Below are 24367 nucleotides of genomic sequence, written 5' to 3' on the forward strand. Positions count from 1 at the left end.
AGGAAAAATTGCTGATTTTTGGACAGTTTTTCCAAGAATAATAAACTAGAAACTAAGAACTGTATTGCAAACCCCGGAGATGAGCAGATCCCATTTATTGTTTATTTTGAATGCTGTTAAAGTTGAGGTGAAGGTCAAGTAATTAGTTTAGGTATATTTGGATGTGAAATTTAAAAAGACTGTTCGGGATGGATCCCACCTGAATGGTCTTATCAGGAATTCACCATTGTTTCTCTGTAATCTATATAAATAGCAACACGTAAATCTAAATTGAATGCGCTATGAAATTTATATAACATTGTTTTCGCTTGACCAGCCAGTCCATACCTGTCTGTATATCTTGTTATTGCCAGTCCATTTTGCTATTATCAAAAATTGCTCACTTACAATTTTGCAATGTAATTTTATTCGACTGTTTTATCACTAGTTGTCTTCTTATAACTAAGTACGTATATGTAAAAAAAAATATTAAAAATCTAACTGTGAGTTTTATAGTATGTACTGAATTTTTATGTTTTTTCTTTTTATTATTTCGCTTTAAAATACTGTTTGGAATTCAAATTTATGATTGAAATTCATAAATATAATTTTAAAGTACCTACTTAAATAGTCAAATTGTCAAAGTTAAGGCTTCATATGGTTGAATTTAAGATTACATTTGGTTTTGGTTAAGTTTTGGTTAACATTTTTATTAGTCGCCCCTATCCTAAACTGAATTAAGAAACTGTTCCTTAAAGTAAATTGTAAAGCATATCATCGTCACTATCAAAAAGTACCTTGTTTTATCTCTTTTCATACCACTCTAGATCATTTAATGGTATAGGCTATTCCGCTAATATCACGATACCATGACAGTTTGAAAATTTATTTGCAAATTTAGAATCTCTTGATAAGACCTTTGAATAGTAACGGTTCGGGTCGGTACGGTTCGGTTTCCATCGGAACGTTCTTACTGAAATAAAAAATCATCATGAGGAAATCTAAAAAATAAATCTAGCAATACTGCTTAGGCTGATTGCTATTGAGATGTTTAGGCGGGAATTCAAGGAGTTTAAGTTTACGATTTATTTCATTTTGTGATTAGGTGTTTTTTGAGGTTTATAAAAAGCTCTGGATGTGGAAATTACATCTATTGATACCGTTGATTTCATTATATTCAATTAAATTTCGTAATTAATTTCATTCCTATAAACGTTTTCAAATTAATGAATATTTCATCTGAGACATAATCTAGTTATAATTCAATATGAGACATAATTTTGGTCTTTGTCACGCAAAGTTTCATAGTATGTGCTATGTTTCCTTTGCTTATCTAAGTGAAACAATCGCCCAAAAATAATTTAAATGAATACCATAAAAATAATATTTATTAATGTGTACCGGTAAAACGGGGTGATTAAGAGGGTTAAGAGATTAGGTGTGTCGGTTATTCCATGGATTAATGAGGTGGAAACCCTCACTCCGAACAAATATTAATATATTTTATTATTACTTAGACATTTTTGTCCACCTCGAGATTTCATTATTCTTGTTACATGTCTGTGCAAAACCGACTTAATTATGTTAAATCGCTTAGCTATTTCAACTAAAGACTTATTCCCAATTCCATAGGCTTCTATTGCTGTTTTTAATATTAAGGGATCATATCTCTTATAAGGCTTTGCACTCTTTGATACGTATACGCGAGGCATATCTAAATATAGAAAACAATACGTAACTGATAATAATATAAATACTTGCCAAGCAATAAAATATCACAGCATTGATAATTTTGAATAAATGTTCTAGACAAAAACATCATGAAGAAACCAGATTCTTACCAACACATTTAAAAAAGATTGTTATAACTACATAGACAACCCGACAAACCCATACTTATTTATACTTAGGTCGTTCCCATTTAACTTACTTTCATCCCAGTTGACGCCTTTTTCGTTGTTAATTGTACCTGAGACGTCCCCATTATTCCCAAAAACAACAGATTTTTACATGTGTTTTTATATTATCAAAAAACATTAAAACCAATAACAACTGAGACTTACCTTTAATATATATGATGGTTCAAACACTAAATAACGTTTCTAATTCACAGTCGTCTTCTATTATTATCAAATAAATAAAAGAAAGCAAAGTTTCTAGCACTAAAATAATTACCTACCACCACAAGAAGTTAATTTGATTTTTTATAAGTTAGCAGCTATAATCACGCATATTTAGAGTTGTTTTGTAAACTTATTTTTTCTCCATTCACCCCTCAATCCCTAATCACCCCATTTTACGATACCTACTTAAGTGTACCTACATAAAGGGATCTATGATATAAATGTATGCTTAATCTATGTGGACTTTTTGGCGGGAACGCGAGGAGTAAAGTTGTGTGATTTGTTTTATTTTGTCTATTTAGTGTTGCTTCAGATAGAAATGTGTAATAATAACGGTGGTTTATTAACTGTTTAATATCTGTGAAAGTGCATAAATGTGGGAAAATGAAACAAAGCCGTTGGACGTAACTTCTCTAAAAAAAATTTTATTGCCCTTGTAGGCAGACGAGCATATGGCCCACCTGATGGTGAATGGTTACCGTCGCCCAGGGACTTCAGCAATGCCAGGGGCAGAGCCAAGCCGCTGCCAAAAATCTCAGTAAATGATTACCATTTTATTAAGATTATATTTCATCTCATATCATTTCATTTAATTTCACCCCAATTGATTAATTTCTTAAATTAATCATCTTCACTTCATTTCATTTCACTCCTTATTATAATTTTGCATACCTATTAATAATAATATAAATTAAAATAAGTCATGACTTAAAGGTCTTAGTTACCAGGTCATAAAATCCCATAGAAAAATAAAATGTAATTCACTGAACTCAGGTCTTGTTGTTTACTAAACTTGTTTAAAATATCCAGGATAATTTCAATATTTTAGTACCTACCTGGTATAATTTGTTTTGAGAGTAGCGTATGTAAAATCGTTGTATTTATTAACGATTCCCTTACAACTCCTACCATAATACGTTTGTATACGTTGTGGTATTTAATTTACCTATATAAACTAATTCGAGATGGAAAAAACACCAAATTTGGTTATAGTCAGTCCGAATGTGAAATATTCGGATGATTTTATTTACGCCGATTACGAGTATAACGAAACATTAGTGAAAAAAATCGACAATCAGTTAGTGGTGAGTTATATTTTATTCAGAACGGACTTACAGCGTTATTTTTATTCAAAACACGCTGTTGCCGGTATTTAACTTTAAAGGTATGTTGCAGAAAGGTAGAAGTAGAATACAACCTTTGTAGGCAGCGGCTTGGCTCTGCCCCTGGCATTGCTGAAGTCCATGGGCGACGGTAACCACTCACCATCAGGTGGGCCGTATGCTCGTCTGCCTACAAGGGCAATAAAAAAAAAAAAACAACCGTACTCATAAAATCATAGTATTTTTGTCTAATACATTAATCATTATTAAATTGCGGCATTTTCTTCATTTTGATGAGTCATATACATATTTAAAATTCCCTTTTTTCCCATTACTGAGTTTTCATTATATTTTTTCCTGAGTTTCGTACAGTAAAAACAGTTTTACGACTAGAAAACCAGGAAAATACTCCAAAATTATTGTTATTATGTTATCGCTACTAATAGTTTAACTCTTTAGTTATGTCTAAGACATGAGTGGATAAATGGGATATGACACGATTTGTTAATTTTGAGAAAACAGGCAACAAACTTTTTTTAATTTGTACTTTTTCTTTGTACATAACTCCTTCATCTGCAGATGAAATTTCTAAAAATAGCCTGTAAACCTGTAGTTTTAAGGTCTAATATGGTTTATAGGCACAACACCTTCATTCAATGTAAAAACTCAAAATCATAAAAATGGTAATTAAACCCTTCATCCACTTATATTTTCATTTATAATTTTATATACTTATGTTTCAGTATTTTATTCCATTTAATAAATACTCTTTTGGAAATTTATGAACTGCATAAGTCACTGTTTGGCTTGGGTCTTCATTAGCCACATTATAGCAAATTAAATAAGATTTTTAGACTAATACAATTCTTTGAAGTGAACATTAAAATAAACCAGAAAAATGTTTTCAAATTTTTTGATGTGAATGATCAGTTTCAATTAATATTACTCTATAGGCACAGCCGTACAGCAAAACTTTGAGCATTAGGACTCAGCGTAAAGTTGGCAAAGTTGGAGTGATGCTAGTGGGATGGGGTGGCAACAATGGTTCAACATTTACTGCGGCTGTTTTGGCCAACCGACACCAGTTGTCCTGGAACACAAAGAATGGCTCTCTAGATGCTAATTGGTTAGAACAGATTACTTTTGTATCCTTACTAGGTAGTGATCATACATCATCAGAGGCTGAAGTATGAATGTAGTTTTACATTAAACAATTTAAACATCTTTTGAGAAAATATACTTGGATAAACAAGGTAATTTACTGAACTCAATTTACATCAAGGCAATTTACTGATCTCACAATCTATACATTACTGTCACCTTGAGGAAAAATTAGTTGTTTGTTATGGAAAAAATTTAAAGAAGGTGTTGAGCGGCTGGGACAACTGTAAACAGTAGAATTAAGTCTGTGACCCTATCTCTTAATGCGACAGGGGTGGCGGCGTTCAAGTTGGTGGTACCCACCTGTTTGGGTTTAGGACATGCCTTACCACCAGTAGATGCTTGTCTGCAATCTTAGTATACTGGTTTAATGCTCAGTGATTACTGTCGCCCATTCTCTGCTAAATCTCATTATGCACACATGAGAAGAAATGTTAATCAGGTCTGACAGTCAAATTTGCTGTCTATGGGCTTAGATAATTTCTTAATGGACCATATGCTATCAATTTGTTTATCTATATATTGTTTTTGTGGTATTGATCTCTTGTGCAATTTCAACTTAATGTCTATTATAACTACTTATACTGTATTTCTTCGTTGTCGTTCCCTCATTACTGAGGATCGCAACCACATGTATGCAAATTTTTCCATGAATATCGGTCTGCTGCTGTCATGCTGTTTTTGAGCTTCAGATACCACTCAACAACAAATGGGTTGTCAGTTTATCAGGAACAGAAACAACTCTGAAATAATTTTTCATTCTCTAAGGTTTGGTTCGATCACACAAGCATCGACTGTGAGACTGGGGTTAGATGAAAAAGGGAATGATGTGAATGTGCCAATGAACAGTTTACTGCCGATGGTGAACCCTGATGATCTATGTAAGTATTTTTTCTTCTTCATCATTTCACTTTTGATGGAGTGGTTTTGATCTTGGAGAGGCCGATCTGATGTTCTAAGCCCTGGTCACCACTCTGTGCTCAAAGCCATTCTGCTACACTCATTTAGGGGGCTTCTGATCCCAGTATATATATAGTATAAGTATAGTATATAGCTAAAACATAGTATATAGTTATAAAATTGTATACAGTTTTTAAATAATCTCTCATGACACATAGACATAGAACTAGACAGGTTTTTACTGTCTCTACTGCTCCACTGCTATGATGGCCAGCTTTCGAATTCCACAAAAAGGCACTCATTTTTATATTAATTATGTACTTAATTTTAACTAATGACACTTCCACAAAGAAGGAATAAAATGTAATAAAAATCAAATCTGTAGAGTATAATAATAATTATGTAAAATTATTGTACAATTGAGTCATAGACTTCAAAGTCTCGACCAGTTTAGGTAACCATTTAATACCATTGGACATAAGGACTTCCATCTGTGTAAAAAACAAAGTGATTTTTTTTTGTACATAGTTATTGATGGCTGGGACATAAGTCCTCTCAATTTGGCGGAGTCGATGGCTCGAGCTAAGGTCCTCGATTATGATCTGCAGCAGAAACTGAAAAAGGAGATGGCCACTATGAAACCGAGACCAGCTATTTATGATCCTGACTTCATTGCTGCGAATCAGGTGTGTAAATTAGCAGATATACCATTGCTTACCAGAGTTCTGAAGTCATCATGGCCTAAAGGATAAGACGTCCGGTGCATTCGTATCGAGCGATGCACCGGTGTTCGAATCCCGCTGGCGGGTACCAATTTTTCTAATGAAATACGATTGACTTCCACGGTGAACGAATAACATCGTGCAATAAAAATCAAACACGCAAAATTATAATTTGCGTAATTACTGGTGGTAGGACCTCTTGTGAGTCCGCATGGGTAGGTACCACTGCCCTGCCTATTTCTGCCGTGAAGCAGTAATGCGTTTCGGTTTGAAGGGTGGGGCAGCCGTTGTGACTATACTGAGACCTTAGAACTATATCTCAAGGTGTGTGGCGCATTTACGTTGTAGATGTCTATGGGCTCCAGTACCCACTTAACACCAGGTGGGCTGTGAGCTCGTCCACACATCTAAGCAATAAAAAAAAAAGAGTTATGAAATATTGTTAATACGATTTTTAGGTTCAACTGATACAGTTTTGTTTGATAGGTAAAAATTGCGTTTATGTCTTGCTCTAGGTTTTTTTTTTAAATATGATTGTGACATGTGTTCATCAACTTTAATCAACATTCTAGTGTTGTTATACATGTATTTTATTAATGTGTTTATAGTTTCAATTTCTTTCACGTAACGAGAGAAACTAAGGTGCAACACTAACTTGCAAAGCGCATCGTACTTGACTGCTAGTTATTTTGATTTTCGGTTTCTATCTATCATCTTACGCTTCTACCTTCGGCGTATATAATCTCAATATATGTTTATTTTCTTATTGGTCTTTAAGTGTTTATATTAGTATGATATGGTGAGCAGAATTCAATATATAAAATAGTGTAATAAACTTCGATTGATGGTAACGGAGCATGTGACTTACCTGACTGTAAGTAGTCTAGCTCATGGACATCGGCAATGCCAGGGGCTGAGCTAAGCCGTTACGTACAGCTGAGGTAGTCCTCAGCTGTACACTTATTTAAAAAAATTATGACTATCTTTCTGTTTTTCTTAATTTTTTATCTGTTCATGGGTCCTAGGAACGAAATGATAAGCCAGTTGCATTTCTCAGTAACTTATTAATGTACAGCATGACGTCTTGATCTTCTCAGTGGGTCTCGTTTTTTTTTTTTTTGTTAGATGGATGGACGAGCTCACAGCCCACCTGGTGTTAAGTGGTTACTGAAGTCCAAAGACATCCACAACGTAAATGCGCCACCCACCTTGAGATATAAGTTCTAATGTCTCAAGTATAGTTACAACGGCTGCCCCGCCCTTCAAACCGAAACGCATTACTGCTTCACCGCAGAAATAAGCAGGGTGGTGGCACCCACCCGCGCGGACTCACAAGAGATCCTACCACCAGTAAAAGTTTCCGATCGGGTGATAGATTCTGCGAAGCACTGCTATTGCTAGGGTTAGTGTTGGCAACGTCGTCAGGTTTGAGCCGCGTGAGCTCACCTACCTATTAGGGTTAGGCTGAAATGGCCTCTCAAGGCCATCAGCTTAGATAGAAAAACAAACAAAATAACGTCTTGGATCTAAAAAAATTATGTGAAGATGCCGAGTTGATGAGAAAATATTAATGATATACCTACGAGAAAACGAGAGGCATGTTTTTCACAATAATAATAGCAACGTACATAATAATACTATTTTTATATGTAAACGATTTTTCTTTCGTGACCACTAACCACCAGTTAGGGTGTGGGCTCTCGTCGTGAAATATCTGCGATTTCGATTTTAAAAAATCGATACCAGTAAAGATATTTTGTTCGTACACTTAATTGCAAAGGGTTAAAACCTTTTTATTTTGAGCGACAATTTTTTCACTTTACAGAAGAGCCATTTAAAAATTATAAAGGTAAAAATGATATCATAACAAAAAACTTCTTTAGCTATTTGAATGAAGTAAACTAACCTCTTGTGAGTCCGCACGGGTAGGTACCAGCGCCTTACCTATTTCTGCCGTGAAGCAGTAATGCGTTTCGGTCTGAAGGGTAGGGCAGCCGTTGTAACTATACTGAGATCTTAGAACTTATATCTCTAGGTGGGTGGCGCATTTACGTTGTAGATGTCTATTGGCTCCGGTAACCACTTAACACCAGGTGGGCTGTGAGCTCGTCCACCCATCTAAGCAATAAAAAAAAAACAAAATTGAAGTTCTATTAATAACATCGAGCAATTGATGCTAATACTAAATAAAACGCACCTTTAATTGCAAAGATAAATGTCGCATAGGTATTAAGCGAAATGTCGTTTAAGCCTTTCATCCCTCGATATTATATTCGCCGAAGTTTGATTTTAACAAAATAAATAAACGTAGGTTATTCTCTTAAATATCTCTTATGGAAAAATGTAGTTTTCGTGTCATACGACGAAGCAACTCGCCTTTAGAGAATCCCATTGTGTTCCACACACAATACATCTGTTTGAAAAGGCTATGAATTCCGGTTTTATAGCGTTCGAAAAATCGATACTAATGTAATTTTCTACTTGTTACTTTGCGCATGCGGTCATCTGTGACGTCAAATTTGATTGTTTAAAGCAGTGATTATCAAACTTATTTCTTTTACCGCCCCCTTTGAAAATCAATTATTTTTCAGCGCCCCCCATTTTTTATACACCCCTAAAACTTTAAAACCACAATTTCATTAATTTAATTAATAAATGTTGTATCAATTTTAGTAAATGTAGTACCACGTGGTACATATATATTTGTAGATGCTATTATTGTTTCTTCATATTATTATATGTCCGTACATTGCTACAGAGCCTGTATTTACAAATTTGCAAAGTAAAAATGAATTCTTCTCATCAAAATGTTTGTTTAAATTCAGAATTACCAAAATAAATTGCTAGTTCACTCTATTACTATGCTAATTTATTAGAACGAAACTATTTTTGTTGATTATCTTTCTCATTAATATAAGATTCTCATCATAAGATAATTAAAAATTTATATTTCGACTAGTAAATAATACTACTAACAATAATAACTTATTAAACTACGAATAAGCTAAACCTGGAAGTCGTAGAGGATTTCATTTATCTGGGCTCCGTCATAGCTAGTAATGGATCCTCCGAAAAGGACCTCAGAAGGCGAATCAGTATGGCAAAGAGAGCTATGTCCCAAATGGACCGTGTTTGGGTGGCATTTTTCTCTACGGCGCAGAGACTTGGACCCTCAAGAAAGCCGACCGCCAACGCATCGACGCGTTTGAGATGTGGTGCTGGAGGAAAATGCTCGGGATTCGTTGGACAGAACACAGAACCAACGAATCCATTCTTACCGAGCTCAAGATTCCAATGCACCTCCGCACTACATGCGCGCGGAGGAGTTTCGAGATCTTTGGACATATCGCCAGAAAGAGAGGTGAAAATCTGGAAAAGCTGCTGGTAACAGGCAAGGTATGCGGGAGAAGGCACAGAGGCAGAAATCCAATGCGCTGGTCGGACTAAATACGCTCCACTCTCAATACCTCAGTCCACGTTGCTATCCACACAGCCGAGGACAGGCAGGAATGGCGCAAGATGATGCAGGAGAAAGTTATTAGAGGAGGCCACGACCCTCAGCACTGAGGATTATCGACGCAAGAAGGAAGGAAACTACGAAAAATAAATTAATATCATTTCGTATTATAGATAAATATGGGTATTTTTTCATAGAATTTTAGATTATAATTTAGAACTGGTTCAAATAAAAACCGCCGCCTAAGTCAGCGTTTTTATTATTTGTAATAATTAATATCTATACTAATATTATAAAGAGGAAAGATTTGTTTGTTTGTATTCAATGGGCTCCGAAACTTTCTTGAAAAATCTTGATTTGAAAAATTCTTTCACTATTTGGAAGCTTCACTATTCCCGAGTGACATAGGCTATATTCATTTTTGAAAAAAATTAGGTATCCTTACTAAAACTCCAATAACCCAAGGTGTAAAAAAAAATTACCTAAAATATTATTTACGTCGCGTGCCCTACGAAAACTATTGATGACAGAATAAAATAATGTACTACGACTTTGTAAAAAACATTAGTATTTACGAAAAGTGTCGCGACAGCATATGTCTAACTATTATAGTTATGCCGCAATAAGTGTTCTTTTATTAGAAAAGGTTCCTGGTAAGACACGGAGTGCCCCCCTACCTTCGCCAACTGGTGGCTTCCTACTTGGAGGACAGATCGGTCACGTGTACTGAGCACGGTGGGATCGTGCACAGGTTCCCGGTCGTGCGCGGTGTTCCACAGGGGTTGGTGCTCGGCCCCCTTTTGTGGAATATCGGGTATGACTGGGTACTGAGAGGTGCCCTCCTCCCGGGCCTAAGCGTAATCTGTTACGCAGACGACACGCTGGTCATGTCCCGGGGGGCAGTTTTGCTGAGTTTGTTCGTCTTGCCACCGCTGGGGTGGCGTATTCAGGAGATTAAGCCTCGACGTGACACTCAGTAAAACCGAGGCCATGTGGTTCCACAGGCCGCGGAGAGTGCCACCTGTCGATGCCCATATCGTTGTTGGAGGCGTCCGTATCGGGTCGGGGTGCAGTTGAAGTACCTCGGCCTCATTCTGGACAGTCGTTGGACCTTCCGTGTTCACTTTCAGAACCTGGTCCCTTGTTTGTTGGGGGTGGCCGGCGTGTTAAGCCGGCTTCTTCCCAACATCGGGGGGCCTGACCAGGTGACGCGCCTTATACGAGGCGCCCGCGTAGGGCCAGTCACTGGCCGTGGGGGTAGCGAAGTTGCTGCAACGGCCGCAACGCACCATCGCGGTCAGGATCATCCGTGGTTATCGCACCATCTCTTTCGAGGCGGCGTGTGTACTGGGACGCCGCCTTGGGTCCTGGAGGCGGAGGCGCCCGCCGCTGACTATCATTGGCGGGCTAACCTTCGTGCCCGGGGCGTGGCGCGTCCCAGCCCCGGTGTGGTCAGCGCGCAGAGGGCCCAATCTCGGCGGTCCGTGCTGGAGTCATGGTCCAGGCGGCTGGTCGATCCTTCGGCTGGTCGTAGGACCGTCGAGGCGATTTTCATGAGCTCTGTCTCATGCGAGGTTTGGATGCTGGTTGTTGAGCGACAAGAGGTTTTAGTCGGTTCGACTCCGACATGCCCCGCCCTCCATCCCCAGTGAAGGGCGGAAGTCCGGCGATTTCCTCTTGACAAAAAAAAAAACGTGTGGCACTCGGGAACTGCGGCGGTAAAGCTATTGCATAGCATTTTTTATCAACTTATGACATTATAATTAGACAATGATAATTTAATATTAAAACAATAATAAAACAAGACCACGCTATATTAAACCTTAATAAAGGCAAAACCTTAACTGTCCCCTTCATATTCATAAGCTAAACCGCGCGCGAGAGAGATGGGCAGACTTTTCATGATGCGCATGCAGTGTGTCGTCACGCCACGCGCTTATTCACAAACACTACACAAGCGCAACGTGTGAATGTGTTGAACGCGAGGTACATGGTAGGCGGAGTGAGGGATGTTAGATTTTTTTCGTTACGGAATTTCATGATTCGGTCGCCACTACACAAGCGCAACGTGTGAATGTGTTGAACGCGAGCTACATGGTAGGCGGAGTGAGGGATGTTAGGTTTTTTTCGTTACGGAATTTCATGATTCGGTCGCCGCGCTCAAGGCCCGCGATAAAAGCTATGCAATAGCTTAAAAATGTATGAACTTTTAATAAAATCTCCTTGGCTATACTATTTGTATCTGGCTGGTTTTGGTATCATTAAAAGTTTAAGTTCGAAAGAAGATAATTCCAAATTAAAATAAGGAAGATGTGTGATTTTATTTATTTTTCGTACTGTCAAGATGAGTGAATCGAATGAAGATATTCGATACATTTTAAAATTTTACTACAAAAAAGGTAAAAAATCAACGCCAGCCGTGAAAAAATATTGCGATGTTTATGGACCTAGTGCAGTGTATGTGAGAGTATCACAAATTTGGTTTAAGCGTTTTCAATCCGAAAATTTTGATGTCAAAAATGCACGTCGCTCTGGTCGCCCTATTACGGATAAAATCGATGCCATTTTTGCAAAAGTGGGCAAGATCGGCATATCAGTAGTTAGACGTAACTGAAGAACTGGGAATTGACCACAAAATAGTTATGGCGCATTTGAAAAAAACTGGGCACACAAAAAAGCTCACTGAAAGAAACCTAACGAACCGTGTACTCATTTGTGATTCTTTATTACGACGTAATGAAACCGAACCATTTTTGAAGAAGCTGATAACTGGTGATGAAAAGTGGATCACGTACGACAAGAACGTACGAGAAAGGTTGTGGTCAAAGGCCGGTCAGGCTTCACAGAATCTGGCAAAACCCGGGTTAACTCGCAACAAGGTGATGCTGTGTGTGTGGTGGGATTGGAAGGGCATTATACATTATGAGCTAATACCACCAGGCAGGACCATCGATTCTGAACTCTACTGCGAACAACTGATGAGATTAAAGCAAGAAGTTGAGAGAAAGCGGCCGGAATTAATCAACAGAAGGGGTGTGGTTTTTCATCACGATAACGCTAGACCTCACACATCTTTAGCCACTCAGCAAAAATTAAGAGAGCTTGGCTGGGAGGTGTTAATGCATCCGCTGTATAGTTCTGACCTTGCACCTTCAGATTTCTACCTGTTTCGGTCTCTTCAGAATTCTTTAGGCAGTGTCAGGTTAACATCACGAGAGGACTGCCAAAACCAATTGTCGCGGTATTTTGATCAGAATCCCCAAAATTTCTATAGCAATGGGATCATGTCCCTACCTACAAGATGGCAAAAAGTTATCGAACAAAATGGTACCGACATACTTTATTTAAATGCGAATAAACTATATTAAAAAATGTTGTGAATGTTCTTAAAAAATGCGAAAAAACTTTTTCCCCAACCTATTATTATATAGAAATAAAATAGTAAACAATGTTTACAATAAGTGAGCTGCTTAGGCTTACTATACTATTTGACATTGGACGGTAATGGGTAAATTAAGTAAATGAAATTACAAATTTTACAGCGCCCCCCTAACCCACATCAACGCCCCCCATTTTTTCCTGGGCCCCTTAACGCCCCCCTCTAGGTTTCAAACGCCCCCCAGGGGGCGTTATCGCCCACTTTGAGAAAGACTGGTTTAAAGCGTCATAAAATCTGCTACGAGTGTGATGTGTATAGATAGGACTTTTAGATTTGTAGGCCGAGACTTAGCGGTGACCCGGGCTTTGGTGGTGTCCTTGAGCGACGATGACTGCTTACCGTTAGGTGGGCCGTATACTTGACTGGTTAGAAAAAAATTATGAACGAATATCGTATCGCTTGTTTGTTCATTGATGTCTTAATGGCTGGTAACTTTTTATGCTTCGTTATGTGTTTTGAATTAAGGAATTTGTAGTTTTTTTTCTTGATTCGTTTTTTTTTCATCTATCTATTCGCTGTTAGCTTAAGAGGCTATTTCAGCTACGCCCGGACGGGTAGATGAGCTCACGGGCTCAATCTGAGCGAATTTGAGCGAAAAAAGCAGTGCTTCACAGAATCTACCACCGGATCGGAATCGCGACTCACTGAGAAGATCCGGCGAGAAACTCAGTGGGTTGTGTCTATGGGTTAGTTCGCTAGTGGGTAGTTAGGACGGTGACCGGTGCTTGAGGGTCATAAAAGCACCCAAAGTGAATCCGGGGTATCCGAAAAGACATGTTTCGGGCGATGGCGGCTTTGTGTTGCCCCGTCGCGATCGGATAAGATCATTAGCTCATATTCTTTCTAACGGCAGCGTTCACATTGTGATGTCTAAGCATGTCTAGTCGTATAAAACAATGAGCATGAATAACATTCAATGCAAAATAAAGTTTATTAACATAACGTTAAAATTCATATTGAATCAATTACATAGTTATTGTTTGTGTTCAGTTTTCGAAATACACTGAAGGATGCAATTTCTACAGTCGTGCTCGTGAAACTGGTTTCGTATTGTGTCTGTCGGACGGTCCCAGGGCCTGTTTGTTATTTTTTTGTTTTTTTGTTCTTTTTGTTCTGGTAACGAATGGGAGATCCGCTCAATGCAAAATCGACTTTACGGCGTATGGCACGTGGTCGCGTTTTCGATCGTTCGCTTAGCCTTAGCACCGTATAGAACTATGTTCGTTATTGTTGATGTTCGCTTTTATGGTTTCTAGGAACGGGGAGTTGTTTTGAGTTACGATTGAATTATACTGTTTTATTGTGGAGACTATTAACAAGTTTTTTCATTAAATAAAAATATTTTTGGTATTGCATATACGAGTAGATTACTCGAATATTTTTCTTCTCAGTCGTATGCACTCTTGGCAGAGTGGTCGTGGTCATCACTTCGGTTGGTGGTGCGCTTCACCAGACGTCGCCATTCCTCGCGTACCGCGGCCCTTCTTGTGCACTCGTTAACGGGACCGTTTAGAGCTGCCTTTATTTGGTCGGTCCATCGTAACGGTGATCTGCCGCGCGGTCTTGTACCCTCTATCATGCCCTGCACCACAAGGCGCTCAACTGAGTCGTCACCTCGCCGCGACACATGCCCGAAGAAAGTGAGAATGCGACCCTGAACGATGGAGGATAGTCGCTGCTTGATGCCGAGTTCCTGTAGAATTGAGAGATTCGTTCTGAACTCTGTCCACGATATTTGCAACATTCTTCTCCAGCACCACATTCCGAGAGCATCTATCCTCTTTTTCTCACTTTCTCTCAATGTCCAATATACTATAATTATATTGATAATTTTACTATTATATATTGAATAAACAAATGTAACCTCTTGATAGGTAATGAAATAAATAATTAAGTGTAAAATCGGCGCCTGCTAATACGTGCTAATAGACACAAAAAAAAAACACCCCAAAAGAAGTGTAATTTTAAAGTGCACAAGGTACATAATTTCAATTTCTATATAAATTATGTTTTTCCGTTCAGGCCGATCGTGCTACGAACCTCATCCACGGCACGAAGTACGAGCAGTACCTGCAAATCCGCGCCGATATCAAGGACTTCAAGGATAAGAACAAACTGGACAAAGTCATAGTTGTCTGGACGGCGAACACTGAAAGGTTTGCTAAAACCTTTTTTTATGTTTGATAGATTACTAGTGGCCCGGAGGCCTTTCTCTGGTGTTCTGCTACCGCTGTACTTTCAAATGTGCCAACGCCACAATAAAAAAAATCAATTGATTTCTGTGGTAATTTGATGGTTCTTTTAAAATAATATAAAAAAAACAACACTCTGTATGTAGGTTCTATAAAAAATCTATTTCCTACCTACCTGACAGTGCTCAGTGGCGGGTATCAGTCAGGATGTGTCTCTGAATGTAGCAATTTGATGGTCGGTTTAAAATAATATAAAATGAAAGATTAATAAAAAACAACACACCGTATGTAGGTTCTATAAAAATCTACTTCCTACCTACCTCACAGTGATCAGCGGTGGGAACCAGTCAGGATGTGTCTTTGAATGTGGCAATTTGGTGGTCGGTTTAAAATAATATAAAACGATAAATTAAAATCAATTGTTGAGTTAAGCTCGCCATTTTATAACTTTTCGCAATTATTATATTGTATTAACTGTGTGTACAATAAAGAATAAAGAAGAAGAAAGATTAATAAAAACCAACACTCTGTACATAGGTTCTGCGAGGTCCGCGACGGCGTGCACGACACGAGCGACAACTTGGAGAAGGCGCTGCGGGACAACGAGCCGGAGATATCGCCGTCCACCATCATCGCGCTCGCTTCGATCGACGAGGGGGTGAGCAGTGCGATACTAATACGATAGCAGTATGGTCATATACAGGGTGTGAACCAATCGAAAACATCATTTATATATTTTTTAATTCTAATGTTGCTGCTAAAGTAAAAATAAATTAGAATCATGCTTAAATAGATCGATAGAGCCATAATAAAAATAAAAACAACAAATACGGTTTACTTAGTTACTTACTTCAATTTATGGCTCGAGTCTCTTGTTTGACGAATGACTCTGCCAATGTCAATCGCCAAAAGCAACGGGAGACCTACAAATATCAATATTCTAAAATAAATCGTAGTGTCTTTATGAAACTTTGGTTTTGTAAGTTCAAAAAAATTCAACCAATATGGCTATTGAGGTTTGAGTTTTATACGTCTTACGTTGCTGGCTTAGATAAAAGGGTCGGTGTTTTTAATAACGCGACCAATTTTTTTAAAGAAGTGACTAGTTAACAAATGGTTACAATTATAGATACGATATACATGATGAGGAAAAACATCTCAACGAACACTTTACAAACTGAACGAGACCAAACTTAAGTAATTATAAATTTGGGACAGCGATTACAGTACAATTGAGGATTCCACCACTTCCACCTCATATCTCAAGGCGTGGCAGCATTCACGTTACCCTCCGGTAGGCACTTACCACCACATGAGCATGTTCATCAATCAGTGCCATAAAAAAGCTTTTCCTCGTTATGTTAAAATAGAATAAACTTCTGTTGAACAATGGAAATGCCACCAATTAAAAACATTAAAACACCTTTAATGTTAAAGGCTCCAAGATTCCATTGAGCGGTTGGTGGTGCAAGGGAAAGTCGAGGGCAAAAGATCTCGCGGACGATCTCCAACACGATGGACCGACCTCATAAAATCTGTTACTCACTCCAACATAAATGTTTGCTCTCACTCTGCGAAACATCGTGCCACATGGCGTCGCATCGCGAGAGCATCGTTATCGCAGGATCCGACTGATGCATGACCACGACCACTCTGTCAAGAGTGTACGAATAGGAAAAGAGAATGTTAAAGGCAATATCTTCCAGGCAACTCGTACGCAAAAAATACTAAGTCGAGTGTTTTCAGTAGTGTGGAATTAACCCATCGAATATTTAACAGTGTTGCTATATCAACGGCGCGCCTCAAAACACTTTGATCCCGGGCGTCATAGAGCGGGCCGAGAAACGAGGGGTCTTCGTGGCTGGCGACGACTTCAAATCAGGACAGACCAAGCTTAAGTCAGTACTCGTCGACTTCTTGGTTTCGGCTGGTGAGTTTATTGAATTATTTTTTTATTGCTAAAATGGTGGGTGAGCTCAAGGTGTCTGGTGTTAAATGGTCTCGAGTCCGTGGACATTTAGACATGAATTCTAAGTCTCCGTTTTTACAGTATAACAAATGTCCCACACTTCAAACCGAAACTTATTACTGCTTCACGGCAGAGGTAGGTAGTGAGGTGGTACCTACTCATCTCGGCTCATAGATCGTCCTACCACCAGTAATTAAGCAAATTATAATTTTGCGGGTTTGGTTTTTATTAAACAACGTTAGTCCTTCACTGTGGAAGTGAACCGTGAACATTTGTCAAGTACGTATTTCATTACAAAATTGGTAGCTGCCCGCGGGATTCGAACACCGGCCCAGTCGCATCTCTTGATACGAATGCACCGGAGGTCTTAGCCTTTAGGCCACGATAATTTCATAACTATGTTGTGGTAGTAATTAAAGACGGCTTTGCTGTAAACGAGTTCTGTACACAGAGATATTACGTTACGTTCGGATAACCAAGGAACTCAAATTCTGTAGAGGTCACTGTCATTAGGAACAGTCAGGTTCACGATAAAGTGATCATTGAAATGGTTCACTAAAATATACACTAAAATGGTTTGAATATGGCAACACTGAATTCGACCTCTAATATGTCTATGAATTAATTATCTGTGATTTAAGGTCTGAAACCGGTGTCGATAGTGAGCTACAACCATCTCGGCAACAACGACGGTAAGAATCTCTCCGCTCCGAAGCAGTTCCGCTCGAAAGAGGTGAGTTGCATAGACTTCGTTGTTGCGGGCGTTAGTCACTGTTCCTCATAGATATCAGTAATGTTAATGAATTTAAAAGGGATACTTATTTGCATCACACTGGACAAGAGTGCCTTGTTGATCAGTTGGCAGAGTTCTTTGCCGGATCTTGTCAGGGTGTCACTCACTCCTCTGAAAGCGCTCGAGCAACTTTCATCAACCTCCCCCCACTTTCTAGTTAAGTGGCTAGCTAAATAAAAGTGGTGTCTTAGGGTCATTTGTCATTTCGATATAGCGGCACGACCCGAGAACCCTCTCATCGTGGCCGCCGATAACTACATTCCCGATCCTGCGGACAGAATGGAAAGCAGTCGACGTCGCTCTAAACACGTCATTACGGATCCCCTGATCTACTAACGGTGCTTCTAGGTACCTCAAGCACCTAGTAATCGAGTAAATTAACCCATAGACACAGCCCACTGAGTTTCTCGCCGGATCTTCTCAGTGGGTCGCATTTCCGATCCGGTGGTAGATTCTGCGAAGCACGGCTCTTGCTAGGGTTCGTGTTAGCAACACCGTCAGGGTTGAGTCCTTTGAACTCACCTAATCGCCCGGTGACGCTGATACGGTCTCTAGACCATCAGCTTAGATAGGAAAAAAAAAGATCCGTTCATACAAACCGACTCGGAGAGCATCGGCCTCTTTTTTCCTTTTCGCACAGACCGAATCGTATACGTTTAGATTGGTCGGAGGGGAGACGCCTACTATTCCACATAGACCGGCCGGAAGAGATCTAAAAGCCGATCGGCTACGCGAGCGAGAAAGAGCGCGCAGTCGGAGTCAGTCGGCTCATCTTATTATTCCACACGCAGCGCGTTCAAGTACTCTTAATAACAAAAAAGTGCACATGCAAAAATAAAATTTACTACAATTACTCTCGAAGTCGTCGTGGCTTAAAGGATAAGACTTCCGGTGCATTCGTATGTAGCGATGCAACGGTGTTCGAATCCCGCAGGCGGGTACTAATTTTTCTAATGAAATACGTACTTAATAAATGTTTACGACTGATTTCCACGGTGAAGGAATAACATCGTGTAATAAAAAAAATGTGTGCGTGTACTAGTGTACACACGTAAGAAGTGAAACTTGTTTATGGCCTTATTTTTCGAAAAATGATCTACATGCAACTTTCTAGAAATTGGTTAAATAAAGTTAAATTAGATAAAGTTTAAACAAAAGGATTTTATTATCATAGACATGAATACAAAAAAGTTAAATTAGATAAAGTTTAAACAAAAGGATTTTATTATCATAGACATGAATACAAAACAGATGGCGCGTAACGGAAAAAAGTGACGCGTAACCGAAAAATGTGACGGTAAATTTTTTTCCAACGCCGATAAGGAAGTTTCACTTCAATGAAACCCGCAAAATTATAATTTGCGTAATTATTGGTGGTAGAACCTATTGTGAGTTCGCACGGGTAGGTACCACCACCCTGCCTATTTCTGCCGTGAAGCAGTAATACTCAGACCTTAGAACTCTTATCTCAAGGTGGGTGACGGCATTTACGTTGTAGACGTCTATCGACTCCGGTAACCACTTATCACCAGCCGCAATAAAAAAAAAAACTCAAATCTCTATTTCCAACGTGATAAAAATTTGCTCTCCTCTCCGAGTCGGTCTGTGTGAACGGACCTTTAAAGTTCGTATGTCTAACTCCGCGTGCTCGAGTGACGCGTCCCTCCTCCCTGCGGCAGATCAGCAAGAGCAGCGTGGTGGACGACGCGGTGCAGTCGAACGGCGTGCTGTACCGGCCCGGGGAGCGCCCCGACCACGTGGTCGTCATCAAGTACGTGCCCTACGTCGGTGAGTGCCCGCCTCAGTAGTGAACGCAGTCAGCGACATGCGAGAACGAAACTAGATAATTTGGATTTAAATGTTGAAGTTACTGTCACTTAGAGCATGACTCAGTCCGGTAACTATCCGGTATCCGGCCTATCCGGTCAAGTTTTCACTATCCGGCCGGATAAAGGTTAGTAAATCAGTATCCGGCCGAATTTCGTATAGTAAAATTTAAGAAAATTAAATGTTTATACGAAATAATACCACAATAGGTTATGGACAACTTTTATTTTTGTAATTACACGTCAAAGTGATTGTTTTATTACTTAGTTTGTTTAATACTCAAAATTAACAAGTGGCAAATTGTGGTGAATGAATACCAAATCATCGTCGTACCGAGACGTTGCGATTTCCGTTCACGTGCGACAATACCCGAACGCGCACGAATATTTCCGAAAGGGCTGAATATCCGGCGCTCCGGCCTCACACAGCTTGCCAAATATTCGGTATCCGGTACCCGGTATCCGGCTAAACCACTATCCGTTTTATTTCTAATAATATTTACTAAGAAAGAAAGAAAGAAAGCAAGAAAATCTTTATTCGCCAGAAATATAGTTTACAAGATATTATGGATATAGGACATAGTTTCATATATTTCGCCTGTTTAGGCATGCGAAAATTGAATTTATTTTTATATTAATTCTAACACAAAATTTACTAAATCTATCTATTTTTACATTCTATCACTTCTTATTCTAATATTTTATTATGTACAACACTTATCATTTAAAAATTCTTGCACACTATAATAAGCCTTGTCTATTAGCCATAAATATAATTTTCTTTTAAATTGAGTTAGTGGAAGATCTCTTATGCTGTTTGGTATCTTATTAAATATTCTGATAGTCATAGGATAACAGTTTGTATGGTAGTAGTAAATGTCGTCGATTGGTCCAGGTGACTCGAAGCGCGCCATGGACGAGTACACGTCGGAGATCCTGCTGCACGGCACGAACACGCTGGTGGTGCACAACACGTGCGAGGACTCGCTGCTGGCGGCGCCGCTGCTGCTGGACCTGGCGGTGCTGGCGGAGCTGCTGGGGCGCGTGGCGCTGCGGGCGGGCGGCGCGTGGGCGGCGCTGCACCCCGCGCTGTCGCCGCTCGCCTACCTGCTGAAGGCGCCGCTGGTGCCGGCGGGCGCGCCCGTCGTCAACGCGCTGTCCAAGCAGCGCGCCTGCATCGACAACCTGCTGCGCGCCTGCCTCGGCCTGCCCTGTCTACACAACATGCAGCTCGAGCATAAGGTACACGACATACCCGTAAAAAATTCAGCACCAACGGTTGAAGTCTCACAAAATCAGCGATTCTCAAAGTTTTACCAAAATTTCGTGCTGTCTGTATGGAAAATATTTTATATTATAATTATATTTTAGCTCAGTTTTAATTATTAGGTACCGTTTCTAATGAGCGAGCTCCGTGACGGGTCGATGTTCGCCGGCGCCCCTGCGTTTAAGAAGCCCAAATTGGATCAAGAAAATGGCGATCAATAAATCAACCCACCCCATAGATCTCAATAGGCTAATAAGATAAATAAAGCACTGAGTGTTCAATATGGACAGTTCCAAATTAAATATCTACTTCTGTATTGTATTCATAAAGTTGCGTTCGTTAACATTTAAATATTTCCTACAAATATGTATGGTTATTTTAATAGTATTACGCAGCCTTTCAGAATTTTCATGCCAACTATTTTCATATAAATATTTTTTTTATCATAACACATTCCAGAGTTTACTGAACGAAACTTATATATAATGAACTATTTTCCTTACAAAATATTAAGGTTTGAAATATTTTACACACTCAATGATAATTTCTACTGTCCAGTGATTGAATTCGTGATCAAAGGTATATTGAAAAAACAATTCCAATAGTACCAATCTTAATGTCCTAATTATCAAAAGCAATCTCAAAATATATATTTTTGCTACTTAAGTTTAATTAACTTTACTTACTTAAGTTTACGTTAGATATTCCAAGAAGTGTTTTAAGTTAATTTCAAGGGCTATGAATGTTCATGATTGAACTAGCCTGAAATGCCATATTTGAGTTCCTTTAAATAATGCATTTATAATTTATTGAAAGTTGAAATAATTTAGAAAGTTAAGTATTCAAGATAATATACTGTATTTAAGTTTGATTTTTATCAATAAAAATAGTGCGCTTCTTTAAAAATTTCAGGCATATTTAGTTTATTGAAAAGAAATGTGTTAAATTGTTTTTTTATTTCTTTGTTGTGACAGCAAATTTATGACCTGTTTTCAATTTTAAATTGGTATGTATGAATAATGTATGAATAATAACTTGAAATTCTTTCTTTTGATTACATCTAAAATATACTTATTAAATAATAACTTTGAGAAACCCTGACTTTGAACATACTAAGCCTGGTCCGTAGCGTCGATATCCTAATGACCATTCTTATTTCAATCTCATTGTAATTTTACAGTATTATTTTTTAGTATTATTCTGCCGTGTGACGGTTTATAAAAATAGCATTTATTATAATAATATATTTCAATATTCGAACCGTGCGGATATATATAATTGATTGTATTATTCTGTTTACTCAAATGTTTATTCTGTTGCTTAAAAGTGTGTCATGTTTTTGGAAAAAAGATTAGTGATGCTTGCAGTAATATGCATCTATGTTGTACTTATATGTTTCAAAGATACTTGGACGAAATGCAGAATATGTAATAATCATATTTTAGTCAGATGTGTATTTTTGTTGAAATAAAGCCTTAAGTGTAATTTGTGTTGTTTTTATACCTACTGTTAGCCTCTGATGCACCACTTCTAATTCAGATTTTCAGTCACACCAATACTATTTATAATGTATAGTTCGGCTAATTGTTTTGCGTCTAACTGTTCTATCGTGGACTTCAGTAATTATGCATATTGCATATGCATGCATACGTATTATATTTTTTGCGACTTATCTTGTTCAAAGATGTTATTCTTACAACGCAAAAGTCGTTCGTTAGGTACAAATTTCCTTAGAAAAAGATAGTTTTTCTACTGCTTTATAACATACATTTTATTAAATTTTAGGGTGGATCCAGTTCAATAACAAGAATAAATTCTCATTTAACTTCTTTATTTTCATTTAAGCATAGAATAGTACAGTATCCCAACTTTTCCAGTCTAATTTGACAGTATCCATGAGCGCACCAAGCTGCATACATTATAAACATTAAGTAACATTGGTGCTGTCCAACCAGCAAATCAAACTTACACGTAAAATACAAGTGCGATACATTCAAACTAAAACTTAAATCATATTTATTTGTTCCTTTTATTATTACTTACTGACTAATCGTAATAAATGTCATTTATGGTATTTAACGATTATTATAATCTGTATTTTTGAGTACTAAAAGTTTCATTTTTGGGATCGTTCGAAAATTAATGGTCATTATTTTATTTATCATCTAGATGTGATGAGAAAATATTTGGCGGGAAATAATATGAAAAAAGCACGTTTGAATGGCGTCTATAAAACCTGTCACTTTAGTAGGTAGGTACTTAATTTAATCTTCTTGATAAATATATTTACTTGGATCACTGATATTTATAAGCCCTTTCGTCGGTTAATAATTAATTTTGAAAAACATTTGCTTTGCTCTGTAATGCATGTTTAAGGCGGTATTTATGAAAAATCTCTTCCATGCAAACTGTCAAAATCAAAATGATAACTTTTAGACATTGGAATATACGATAAATCTAAAACTTTATTGTATGGTACCGAATACTGTTACTCTATAATTATTTAATACTAAATAAATAAAAAAATAACTAGACATGTTCGAGCCAAGCGCCGCTCCGCACTGGTGTGCTCCAACTAATCCTTAAAAGAAAATCAAAGGCTTCTTAAAATGTGAATACTTCTGATTAGATTATTAGTTCATTAGCGCCAATAAGTAAACCTGAATAGATATTTTATAATACAAGAATCCGCAAACAAACGTTATACAATATAAATATTCTTAAGTAATATAGCCATTTCATTAAATAGTTTACATTGATTAAATTATTTTACTATAATAGAATCAATACTGTCTTTTAGATTATATTAATATAATAGTTACATACTCTGCAATGTGCATAGATAACAATCTTAAATGTTCTCATAGACTATCCATAATTTTTATTATATACTTATTAAAATTTCTGTTGGATAATATATTTGGAATGTAATATTTTTAAACTCACTTTACGTCTTTCAAAAGACTTATGAAAAGAAAATATGAAGTTGGAAAAATTTACCACGCGTGTATCACTATAATACGTATTGGTGCAATGTCTAGTAGAGTTTAACTAAGCTTTATTTAGAATAGTTTGAACTTTGCCTTCGGGCTCCACCCATAGATTTATCAACAATTTCATTATAACAAGTCCCTCTTCCTACTTTTTAACAATTTGTTTATAATGTACAAGATTTTAAATTTATGTGCAAGTATTATAATTTTTATATAAAATTTGTTGGCTACCTAAACGAGCTGTGTGTTGCTAGGAAGGGTAATAGAATCTACTATAGGGATTATTATTACAACATCGAATGACGCTAATTGTTTTATGTACAACATCATGAAGCAAGTGTACCGCAGAAATAGAATAAGAATACTGTACACTGACCATATATTGACGATGTATGAATTATTATTTATTCGTTTTAGTAAGAGAACATGGTATTTTTGTTTAA

General features: G+C 37.8%; 1 protein-coding gene across 2 annotated transcripts; it reads left to right on the plus strand.

Moving 5' to 3' along the window:
* The first annotated feature begins 2840 nt into the window (after positions 1-2840).
* On the plus strand, positions 2841-22416 carry LOC101745369 (inositol-3-phosphate synthase). 2 transcript variants are annotated; one of them, XM_004923924.4, is made up of 11 exons: positions 2841-3187; positions 4159-4331; positions 5135-5247; positions 5795-5952; positions 14907-15040; positions 15614-15734; positions 16856-17006; positions 17687-17778; positions 19518-19626; positions 20560-20906; positions 21054-22416. In XM_004923924.4, the coding sequence occupies exons 1-11, from the start codon at positions 3068-3070 to the stop codon at positions 21150-21152; spliced, it is 1617 nt and encodes a 538-aa protein (XP_004923981.1). In that variant the 5' UTR covers positions 2841-3067; the 3' UTR covers positions 21153-22416. The 2 variants fall into 2 exon arrangements, with proteins under 2 accessions (XP_004923981.1, XP_062531073.1); XM_062675089.1 differs by lacking the exon at positions 2841-3187 and adding an exon at positions 3871-3888.
* Positions 22417-24367: the final 1951 nt, after the last annotated feature.

The sequence above is a fragment of the Bombyx mori genome, chromosome 3 (genome assembly GCF_030269925.1).
Source record: "Bombyx mori chromosome 3, ASM3026992v2".
Lineage (NCBI taxonomy): Eukaryota > Metazoa > Arthropoda > Insecta > Lepidoptera > Bombycidae > Bombyx > Bombyx mori.